This window comes from Penicillium canariense (genome assembly GCF_028826845.1).
Source record: "Penicillium canariense strain IBT 26290 chromosome Unknown utg000001l_segment0_segment0, whole genome shotgun sequence".
Taxonomy (NCBI): Eukaryota; Fungi; Ascomycota; class Eurotiomycetes; order Eurotiales; family Aspergillaceae; genus Penicillium; species Penicillium canariense.
The window spans coordinates 7,410,557-7,421,841 of NW_026622728.1; the positions used below are offsets into that span (position 1 = coordinate 7,410,557).

An 11,285-nucleotide genomic window follows, 5' to 3' on the forward strand; every position below is an offset into this window, starting at 1 on the left:
TCGACGTACGGGAGTTGGTCTCGGGCCATATGTGGCAAGGTACACCAAGAGAGTTCTCTCGTGGTGGCCTCGATCGAAGAAAGAAGGATCAAGCACAGAAACAGATCGAGAGACTAGGAAACCTTTACTGGCGGAGCGGAGTGACTGTGACAAGCCAGGAAATGAACAGTGATCCCCGCATCGAGACCGGCATCGGGGAAGAGGGTTGTTGAAACAAATAATACTCGAGCACCTTTCAAACACCAACGTCTCAGAAATCAGCGAAAAGAGGCTCGAATTTCTTTTTCAGGTCCTCGGTGTAAATATTCTGGTTGCGGTTGTCGGAGTCTGGATACTCCTCAAAGTTACCCGTGTCTGCCGGATGTAGTACTCGGGGAATGATCGGTCCCTTGACGCGACGGTAAAACAAGTCATCCCAAGCCACATCTTGGAAGAATGGGTGGGACTTGACTCGAGTTGAGCCGCCGGAGATATGGCCCAGACGCTCCGAGGGATTGGTTTTGCAGAGCAGCGAGACGATGTTCTGTGCTGCTGCAGGCATGTTGGGTGGAAATCGCAGTCGACCTTCGACAATCTGCTCATAGATGCGCATAGGATTTTGGTCCCAGAAGGGAGGCTGTCCGACTAGGAATTCATAGATCAGAATGCCGAGAGCCCACCAATCAACAGCAAGACTGTGGCCGCTGTTATGGATGACCTCCGGAGCTAGATATTCAGGAGTACCGCAGAGCGTGTAGGTCTCACGATTGCCAACCTGCTTGGCAAAACCAAAGTCGACAAGCTTGATATGGCCGTCGGCGTCCAAAAGAATATTTTCCGGCTTGAGGTCGCGATAGGCTACTCCTTGAACATCGTGTAGGTACTCAATTGTCATCGTGATCTCCGCCGCATAGAATCTCGAGGTTTCTTCATTGAAGCGTCGTGCTCGTCGGAGATAGGTGAAGATCTCACCTCCAGGGCAAAAGTCCAACTGTGACTGGTTAGCGTCCCGCAGGAACCCGAGACAAGTAGCCCACGAGGGAGATCGAGCCAAGCCATACCAACATATAGAGGTTTTGTTCGTCTGAGAATGACGCGACGAGAGTTGTGATGAAAGGATGTCCGATAACCGCAGCGAGGGTTTTGCGCTCATTGCGTACATGCTCGACCTGCTTCAGCTTGATCACTGATCATCGATAAACGGCGAAGGTTAGCTCAGGGCGCCATGCAGGTCTGGGGCGAAAGTCCCCTGCGTACCATCTGCCTTCCGCAAAATCTTCAGCGCATACACCTTGCTTTTGTCCGTCTGGGCCTTCAACCGTGCAAGCCACACTCGAGCGAAAGTGCCTGTGGATCACAAAGAGAATCTGTCAGACAGCGAAGCGTTGCGCGAGCACGACATGCGCGCGAAGGGGGATCCTCACCAGTTCCCAGAGTCTTTATGAGCACAAAGTCATTCAAAAGCAAGCTCCTTGAGGAGATACTTAGTTGTTTTTCGTCCTGGCGCTCGTTGATAAGGAATGGGTTCGCAGATCGCTGCGGAGACGGACGGATGGACTGGACGAGGCGCTTCTCCTTCTCGTGGATGTCGTGAGAGCGCATATCCTTGTTCCTGGAAGGAACAGGACTGCCCTGCACCTCAGCTGATGTCGAATGTTCGACAGTTCCGGTCGCCATTTCAATGGCAAGAGAGCATGTCTCTTGCTGTGGTGAGAAGCAGAAAAAAAGGTGTATAGGAGCCCACCCGGTTAGCGCGCCACCAATCGCGTCGGCACCCCAGCTCGATTCCGGGGGTTTCAGATCAAAGCAGAAACATTTGCAGGTGCAGTCCCAGGGAAAAAACGGGGGGTTTCTGAGCAAGCGCGGGGCAGAGACTTGCAAAGGGAAGTTCTGCCAGCTCTGACGTATCTTATGGGGGCGGGGCTGGACGGATAGGGAACTACGGTGATAAATCGGAATCATCACTGGGCTCGACCCCGTTGCTGGTTTCATTCAACCCGAATCTATATGCGAACAAGGCCCCTTATAATACACCCCGAAAATACAACAGAGATAAAGTCCAGGCGATCCAGATGACAGCCGGCCCAGATCTGGATCTCCCACCCCCAGAGACGCCTAGCGCTTGGGCATTCTGCGCGAACGGGTCGCAGCGATCAAATGGTAAGCATCTGGGCTCAAGATGATGTGGGAATATGCGCCGGAACAGCGAGTGCATAAAGGAAAGAACAAAAGCGAGTGCGATTTCAAGACTTCGAGTTCAAAATCAAGCCGACAATCAAGCTGGTCGTCGCGTTAGCAAAGGATCTAAGAACACCCTGGTCCTCATCTCGGAGACTTACCCATAGAGACCCAGAACTTCGCCGAAAATCAAAATCAGAATCATGCCGACATAGACCCGCGATTGTTGCATGTAAGCCCGGACACCCTAAGACCGCAGTTAGAGCTGCATATCACCGATAAAACACGGAGAATCGACATCCTTACAGCATCACCGACAATTCCAATAGTGTAGCCGGCTGCGATACCGGAGAGACCAACTGACAACCCGGCAGCAAGGTGCATAAATCCTCTATTAACCGACATGTCAGCCATGCGCACACGAGCTCCTTCCAGCTTCGCAGACATACGTGTACAAACTTTGTTGCTGAGCTGGATTGACAGCTCCTGCGATGAGCACCGAGATGACGAGACCGTAGACCGCAATGATACCGGACATGACGACGGGGATGAGGGACTGTGGAAGCAAGCCGGTTAGCTACTCTGTCTGCCATGTCCACAAATGGCTGTTGGCAGCCCCGGTCGCCAGTCTTTTCTTTGCTTCTCACCTTCATGATCAGGTCTGGGCGGAAGGTGCCCACGCCCGCAATACCGATACCCGACTTCGCTGTGCCATAAGCTGCGCCTCCGGCTGTGAAATTGTAAGCTATGTGTCCACCAACCAAGACCATCTGTCCACAAGTCACGTACCCCCGAAGATCATCTTCGAGGAGAAGAATAGTTAGCATGCTGGTTGTAACGGTCTGAGGGTTTCGATCGACTCACTGCAGCAGCAATGCCGGCCTATTTGTAGAGACTGGTTAGTTTGGACGTTTCCCAGCGGGAGCTTCCATCGGGCCACTCACGAAGGAGAAGAATGGGGCGAACTTGGGCGCCAGCTCACTGTCCGCCATGATGGAGATCGTGCAAATCTGAGACCTAGTTCCAGAGAGAGATGAGAGCTGTCGAGGAGGTGACACTGAAGACAGCGAGCAGCTAGCGGAGATGGTTTGCTGCCAGGTGCGCTTCTCCTTGGGTGTTGCAGGAGGGTCACTTGGCCCGCCGTAGCGCATTACCGCGCTTCCCCTCGGAGCATGACCGTACCGTACTGCCGGCGCTGTGCCTTTCACGGCAGGATGTAGCGGTATCTGCCCATTCTGGTCACCCAATTACCACCATACCGGGCAGCCCGTCCCCTCGCCTCATCCTCGTTCCTCTCTCTCCTAGTCCCCCAGGCTATCACTGGCATTTCAACATTCACTGCTCCCTAACCCACCCACCCCCCCACCCACCCACCACCATCACGTTCTCCTCCACCTCCCCGTCTTTCACTCTCCTCTTTTGGTGGCGCCCACTGGAGGAATGCTGAGGGTATGAACTTGGAAGGAGCCTTGACTTTGTTGCGCTCACGGCTCCTGGCGCTCTTCGGTTACGACTTTTGAACCGGCGAACGTCCCCCAGGTGTCAACTGGAGGGGAAGCTATGTCATATTGAGGACGCACCATTGCACAGAGACGATTCTTATTTCTTCCCCTTGGACTATTGCTCCTCGTGGAATTGCTACTTCCTTCTTCCCTTTGCTTTCCGTTGCCCACCATCTTGAACAGAACTCTTGCGACGCCCTAAACGCTCTCTACGATCGACTCGGATACCCCCTCCCCCCTTTTATTCGTCCTTTCCGACCTCCGGCATAGAACCGTTTCTTCTACCTGACGACCACCCCCTCTATCGTTGACCGCGGGCCGTGTGAACATGGCAGACTTGGGGGGCCAGCGTAACCGGAATTACCGGCCTTACGGCAACGGCCCTGCCCCGGCCGTGCAACGAGATGCTGCGTACAACGACATCTTCGGAAGCGCACCTCCCCCGGGACGCTCCCAGACCATGAATTCGCAGACTCCACAGTTCTCACAGGGTCGCGCTCACACCATGTCGTCGCACGTGGCGCACCCTCAATTTCAGAGACCGCCGCCTCCGCCCACACGACAACCTGTTGCGAATGGTTACGGACCCCCACCGTCTGCGCCGCCAAATGGATATCCGCCAGCGCCCCCTCCTGGACAGTATCAAGCATACAAACCCGGGGCGGCGACGATGTCTTCGCAGCCCCCGCCCACGCGACAGTACCCAGGGGCGGGGGGACGATTCGCCTATCCGCGACCCCAACGCTTGGATTCTAGACCCGGTCCGCCACCCCAGTACCCGGAACCCCGCGACCTGGGCCGGCCAATGCCTCCTCCCGCCTTGAATTCCGATGCGACGAGATCACGGTCGATGGCCAAACTGAATGGACCATCCCATCCGGCCCCTGCCCCGCCGACTCCTTTCAATCACACCTCCTCTGCGGCCGCGCGCCAGCAGCCGTACCATCCCGGTGCTGCAACGATGACTCAACTCGGACGGACAGTTCCCGAGCGACATAACAACGAGCGAGCCATGTCCATGACCACATATGCGACGGATGTCAACCATGCTCACATCATGAACAGTGGGAGGTCCATCCCGGCTAGAAGGCCCCCATCTGGCCATGAGCAATCGACGTCACCGCAAAGATTCGATTCAATGCCCACGAATGTGGCCGATGCCTACGTGAACAAGTCTCGCCCTCCCAGCGATGCTTCCACCCGATCTCGCACAATGTCCATGGCATCGACTATTAACCCGGATCGAACCATGAGCGTGCAGAGTCAAGCTACACAGAGTTCCAACGGCCAGACCACACTCGTTTCCAGGGATTCGCGCCGCCGGGTTCCTGTCGTTTACCCGGCTCTGCTATCGCTGGTCGCCGATGTGTTTCGGGAGAAGATATCGCTTGGTGAGCGGCAGAAAAACGGTCTGTCGTATCAGAATGCTTTCTCGGGCACTGATGCCGTGGATCTGATTGCTTCGATTATTCGGACAAATGATCGCAACCTTGCTCTTCTTCTGGGTCGTGCGTTGGATGCTCAGAAGTTTTTCCATGATGTCACATATGACCATCGCCTCCGAGACGCTCCTGGGGAGGTCTATCAGTTCAAGGAGACTCTGACCGAAGATAGAACGGTCGGTACAGAAGTCAATGGGGTCTTCACCCTTCTGACTGAATGTTACTCCCCTACCTGCACTCGGGACAGCCTCTGCTACTCCATTGCCTGTCCGCGACGCTTAGAGCAACAGGCACGATTGAACTTGAAGCCTCAGCCGGTACTGAGAACTTCGGGATCCAAGGGCAGCTTGCATATTGATGATGACGATGACAATGACAACCAAAAGCTGTGGATCAATATGGTTCCCAAGGAAGTTTCTGAGGCCGTTGACGACCACGAGAAAAAGCGGCAGGAAGTCATCTTTGAGATCATGTATACAGAGCGTGATTTCGTCAAGGATTTGGAATATCTGCGAGATTTCTGGATGAGACCATTGCGCGCCGCCGGTACCAATACTCATTCTCCAATCCCGGAGCACCGGCGGGAGAAGTTCATTCGGACTGTGTTTGGCAACTGCTTGGAGGTGTTGAAGGTCAACAGCGCCCTGTGTGAAGCTCTGAATGCTCGCCAGAAAGAAAGCCATGTCGTGAAAACAGTTGGTGACATCTTTCTTCAGCACGTACCCCGATTCGACCCTTTCATCAAATATGGTGCGAACCAGCTGTATGGAAAGTTCGAGTTTGAGAAGGAGAAAGGGTCGAATCCGGGCTTTGCCAAATTTGTTGAGGATACGGAACGTCTCAAGGAGTCCCGCAAGCTTGAATTGAACGGTTACCTCACCAAGCCTACCACTCGTCTTGCTCGATACCCCCTGCTTCTGGAATCGGTTTTGAAAAACACTGCAGACGATAATCCTGACAAGGAGGCAATTCCGAAGGCTGTCAAGCTCATCAAGAGCTTCTTGTCACGCGTCAATACTGAGAGCGGAAAGGCAGAGAATCACTTCAACTTGGTGCAGCTGAATAATTCATTAAAGTTCAACCCCGGCGACTATGTGGACCTGAAGCTCACTGAGGAGAATCGTCAAATGCTCACCAAGATGGGGTTCAAGAAGACCACAGGAGAAAGCTCGGAAGTGACTGCCTATCTTTTTGATCATGCGGTGCTCCTAGTTCGCATTAAGGTTGTTAACAAAAGAGAAGAATTCCGTGTGTACAAAAAGCCTATTCCCCTTGAGCTCTTGGTTATTGCTCAGATGGATGAGGTGATTCCCCGCTTAGGAATTTCCAAGCGACCCTCATCCAGCCTCTTATCTAACAAAGTGGCTCCGAACCCTCCGCCTGCCAAAGATGGACAGCTGCCGATCACATTCAGGCATCTTGGCAAAGGCGGCTACGAGCAGACTCTTTATGCAACATCTCCTACTCAGCGGCGGAAGTTCATTGAAATGGTGGAGGAACAACAACGAAAGCTATGGGAACGAAACAGCAACTTTTACAACAAGACTGTTTTGTCGGAGAACTTTTTCTCTGCTATTAACCGTGTTAATTGCTGTGTTCCAGTTGGTATGTCTATCCCACGCCGTGTTACAAACCTTGTTCCTATCTTCACTCACTGATTCGATAAACTTTTAGATGGAGGACGCAAGTTGGTCTACGGAACTGATAGCGGCATTTACCTGTCTGAACGCTGGCCCAAGGACAAGTCAGCAAAGCCAAGGAAGGTTCTGGAGGCTAGCCAGGTCACTCAAATCGACACATTAGAAGAGTATCAACTGCTTCTGGTCTTGGCAAACAAAACTCTCCAGTCCTACCCTCTTGAAGCTCTCGAGATAGGGGAAGGTCAGAACGTCATCGCTAAGCGCCCGAAGAAGATTCAGGGCCATGCAAACTTCTTCAAGGCAGGCATTGGTCTTGGTCGACACTTGGTATGCTCCGTGAAGACGTCCGCGTTGTCAAGTACCATCAAGGTTTACGAGCCGATGGATAATCTGGCCAAGGGCAAGAAAAAGTCCGCTGTCAGCAAGATGTTCCAGAGTGGCCAGGATACTCTGAAACCATTCAAGGAATACTACATCCCTGCTGAGTCTTCCTCGATTCATTTCCTCCGATCTACCCTGTGTGTCGGCTGTGCGCGCGGTTTCGAGGTTGTTAGTCTTGAAACAACCGAGACACAGTCTCTTCTGGATCAGGCCGATACATCTCTCGATTTCGTGGCCCGCAAGGAAAACGTCAAGCCTATTCACATCGAGCGTATGAACGGAGAGTTCCTCCTGAACTACAGCGACTTTTCTTTCTTCGTTAATCGCAACGGCTGGCGAGCTCGTCCAGACTGGAGAATCTCATGGGAGGGTAACCCGACCGCATTCGCACTCTCTTACCCTTACATCTTGGCATTCGAGCCTAACTTCATTGAGATCCGCCATGTTGAGACCAGTGAGCTCATTCACATCATGACTGGGAAGAATATTCGCATGCTGCACTCCTCCACTCGTGAGATCATCTATGCATATGAAGATGAGAGCGGCGAAGACGTGGTCGCCAGCCTGGATTTCTGGAACAAGCCACAGCAGATTTAACTTCTGCCACGCGCATTATCATCTTCGCATGACCCTTGTCGCTTTTTTCTGCATCGGCTCTAGCTCCAGACTTTGTGCCATCGAACTTTTCCCGTGTTGCTGGCTCTAAGAGCAGTATACAGAGATGAGGGAGGCATTCATGAACACAAAGCATCTTTAATGCCCTACAAGGCCTTCAGGTTCTCTTCAACTTGCCTGTCCTAGCGCCCTTTCCATGGAGCCTTTCCTCACCATGCCGGCGTCCTTGGCGTCCAACATGTCCGTCTCACACCATTACCTCCAGTCATCCCCTCCATCTACCCTCTCTTTGCTTCCACCCCTCCGCTAGAGGAACTCAGTCCCAAGTTCCTTTATCGCATCTCGTTTCTCTGTCCGTCTGTGTGTACAATGGAGCGCAAATACCACTGCTCGCGTGCCTGCTTGACTGACTCTGCCCGTCGTGCCGTTCGTCGTTGCATCTTTTTGAGTTGCCTTTTTTCCTCTCTTAAAATTTTATTGCCTTTTTATTTTTTTTTTCTTTCTTCACCTTTTCTTCACCTTTTCTTCACCTTGTTTATTTGTTCCTCCGCATGGCCTGCGAAGTGATGACCATGTTCTTTTGTATCTTTTTAGCTTTTACCCCCTACTTTTTTTCCCAATCCTGTTGAGTTCGAGGTATCTTCATACTTTTTAAATGGATGAGATCGTCGGTGTTCAATTCTTCAAGGTTAACTGTCGGTAAGGTAGTACAAAGATTTGAGCATTTGTAAGTGTATGTCTTGGGTAGGTAGGTCCTTCTAATAGGTATAATTTGTTGTCACCTCTACCAGGACTGCCTATCTGCATCTACCTGCTGGTTTGTCTTTTGATGATGTCGCATGTGTAGGTAGGTGTTTCATGTCGGCGGGAAGCACGTTACTTTTCTGATGCTTATTTGACACGGTGTCTGTACGAGTCCTACGGACTATGGTATTCCCGTCCTCCAAGTGGACAGAGCATTCCAAAAATGAGATACTATAGTGCAGATGGATAGAGGCCAGGATACTTTTTCTTCCTCATTTACTATCGGGCTAGGAAGACAGCGAAAAAAAGGATAGAGACAAGACATGACCGAACACGAAACACAAAAGAGAAGAGGGAATCTTGCTGCGCTGCGGACTTTGGACAAGGTGCCAGGGAGGAAACAAGAGAGGAAACCCGGGAGATTAAAGGAAGAGGGAGTGGAAGGGGGAATAAGAAACAGGATATGCAGAAAAATAGAAACTCCCCGGGCAAGTGGTCAATTAAAAGACAACAGGAAAGGAAACAAGAAAGGACTGTGCTTATGTCTCTGTCCCGAGCTCGGGAAGGGAAGACATGAGAGCATCGAGAGGGTGGGGAACAGTATATGAGCCGCAGGTTGGCCGTCGAGAGGGTGACGCATTGACAGCAAGATGTCCCAATCAGTTAGCATGTGCTCTTTTCCTCCAATCGGATCCAGGAAGGGGGAAATTGTTGCCCGTCGTCGAATAACCAGAGGGTTGCATTCTATGTTGGGAATCTTGTCCATCTCCGCAGAGACACCGGGTAAAAAAAGCAAGAAAAGAAGAAAAAAAGCTATTAACGTGAATAAACAGTCAATATTATCCCCATAACCGGAAACCAACTTCGTGCCACGAAGTCCATGAATTGGCACAAACGGTATCACATTGCGAACCGGCGCCCCGCTGAATGAGCCGCGTCGACGATAGGGTATATCTATGCCTCCCCGTTGGCGGCTTCGCTGACATTGCTCTGGCTTGCCTCGCGCGCCATACGAGCCTCGATTTCTCTGAGCTGGCTCTCGCGGGCCAGCAGCTCCTGCCGTTTCTCAGCGATCTCGCGCGACACCTTGAGTTCAATCTCGCGCAACTTCTCCTCCTCGCGGCGGAGCTGCTCCTCCTTGAGGCGGACGGACTGGGAAGCAAGGTCCTCTGGGTTCATGGAGGAATCATAGCCCCTGATTGATCGATTAGCATCCCCAGTCATAGAAGCAAGCGGATTATCCATAGCAAAGACATACGAAGTAGCGCCGTCCACGCTCTTGCTGAGCTTCTCGGTACGGTAGTTCTCGTAGAGGAAGTCGTGAGTGATCTCCTTCAGATCAGCCAAGTGGCTGTGAAGAAGGGCGCTACGGATGGCCAGGAAATCGGAGTGGCGCGGGTTCTCAACCTCGACCACACCCCATGGGTACTGTCGCGCGCGCACTTTCCGGTCATCGATCTCAACGAAGTCTTCCGAGCCAACAATGGCAAAAGGCATCAAGCCACGGAGCTCAGCATTCTCCTCAACTGTGTCCTCGTCATCCTCCTCAATATCGTAGGGGAAGTTGTAGACGGGAATGCGATAGTGTTCAATGTCCTCCATGATCAACTTCTTGGATTCGGCCAGTTCTGCGGGTGTAAGGGAATCGGCCTTGCCGATGACGGGGATGACGTTGACACGGGGGGACAGGCGCTTCATCAGCTCGATGTCGAGTTCGCGGAGACCATGACCGGTGGGTGTGATGAAGTACAGCAGAACGTGCACACGGTTATCTCTGAATCGGGGGTTACGCTTAATGCGCGACTCCTCCGCAAGAATGTCATCGTATTGGCGTTCGAGGTAGCCGACGATCTCACCGAAGCTGTTAGGGGGTGTCAGCGGGGGGAGGGGTTCTGTCGAGGACTGGGGGCGGGTGCGGTTTAGTAAGGGTAAACATACCTCGCCTCGTTGTCAATCTGGTCACCAAATCCGGGGGTATCAACGATAGTCAGGGAGATGCGAGTGCCTTCCTCATCAAGCTCCAGCTCTGTTTGATTGAAAATGTCAGCATTGATACACGCTCGCTGTCTGCGCGGCGGAGAGGTCCCACTCACCGACAGTGACAGGCTTGATGCGGACGCCCTCCTCGATGTGGGCGTGTTCCGCATCATCGGACTCCTTGCCCTCCAGCACTTGCTTGCCGCAGAGAGTGTTCACGAAGGTTGTGCGACCTGATTCGGGAGATGATTAGTTGGCAATCGGCCAGACCACGGGGGCATTATCGAGCGTACCAGTTCCGCTGGCACCGCACACCATCAGACAGAACTGAATTCCCTTCTTGACATTCTTCTTGCGGCGAATCTTAATCTGCCCACACGGGGGTCTTGAGTTAGCTCAGGTGACTTTTTTTTTCGGGAAGTATGGGGCAGGAGCTGGGGGGAGGAATAAAAGGGGAAACATACCGCGTTGAGAGCCGACGACATGGTGGGCTAGAAAGGAAAGGAAAAGGAACAAGATGCAGAAGAAGGGGAATTCCGTCGCAGCAAGGAATCAGCAAAGAAGAGGGTGAGGGTGAAACTCTCCTGAGGTTCGTTCTGGACGGAGAGTAGGGGGGGAGGAAAGACAGTTCGTGTTTCCCCCTTTCCCTAGTCGCGGGCCAATCACGGGACGTTGCACTTCTCCAGCTTGGCCGGCAACCAGCCCACGGTAGAAACTCCACAACGGGGTCAATGGCTGTGAATAGATGTCAGCTACAGATAGAAAGGTTCGCCCGATCATTTGGCTCTATACTACGGTTTTGATATCATCTCATACCCCCGAGAGGC

General features: G+C 52.6%; 4 protein-coding genes across 4 annotated transcripts; 1 reads left to right on the plus strand and 3 right to left on the minus strand.

Annotated features, from left to right (window-relative positions):
- Positions 1–250: 250 nt before the first annotated feature.
- N7482_002557 (cAMP-dependent protein kinase) lies at positions 251–1,656 on the minus strand (the record flags this gene model as incomplete). The annotated part of the gene is made up of 4 exons (XM_056684682.1): positions 251–970; positions 1,041–1,165; positions 1,237–1,326; positions 1,404–1,656. The coding sequence occupies 4 exons, from the start codon at positions 1,654–1,656 to the stop codon at positions 251–253; spliced, it is 1,188 nt and encodes a 395-aa protein (XP_056548288.1).
- A 566-nt stretch (positions 1,657–2,222) lies between these two features.
- On the minus strand, positions 2,223–3,149 carry N7482_002558 (V-type proton ATPase proteolipid subunit; the record flags this gene model as incomplete). The annotated part of the gene is made up of 7 exons (XM_056684683.1): positions 2,223–2,259; positions 2,319–2,404; positions 2,464–2,548; positions 2,607–2,713; positions 2,805–2,927; positions 3,022–3,039; positions 3,102–3,149. The coding sequence occupies 7 exons, from the start codon at positions 3,147–3,149 to the stop codon at positions 2,223–2,225; spliced, it is 504 nt and encodes a 167-aa protein (XP_056548289.1).
- Positions 3,150–3,987: 838 nt separating this feature from the next.
- Positions 3,988–7,719, plus strand: rom2 (putative Rho guanyl nucleotide exchange factor (Rom2); the record flags this gene model as incomplete). The annotated part of the gene is made up of 2 exons (XM_056684684.1): positions 3,988–6,706; positions 6,776–7,719. 2 exons carry the CDS (start codon positions 3,988–3,990, stop codon positions 7,717–7,719), a joined length of 3,663 nt encoding a protein of 1,220 aa, XP_056548290.1.
- A 1,716-nt stretch (positions 7,720–9,435) lies between these two features.
- aspA (uncharacterized protein) lies at positions 9,436–10,943 on the minus strand (the record flags this gene model as incomplete). Its single annotated transcript, XM_056684685.1, has 6 exons — positions 9,436–9,676; positions 9,740–10,342; positions 10,420–10,507; positions 10,575–10,691; positions 10,752–10,827; positions 10,923–10,943. 6 exons carry the CDS (start codon positions 10,941–10,943, stop codon positions 9,436–9,438), a joined length of 1,146 nt encoding a protein of 381 aa, XP_056548291.1.
- Between the last annotated feature and the right edge of the window lie 342 nt (positions 10,944–11,285).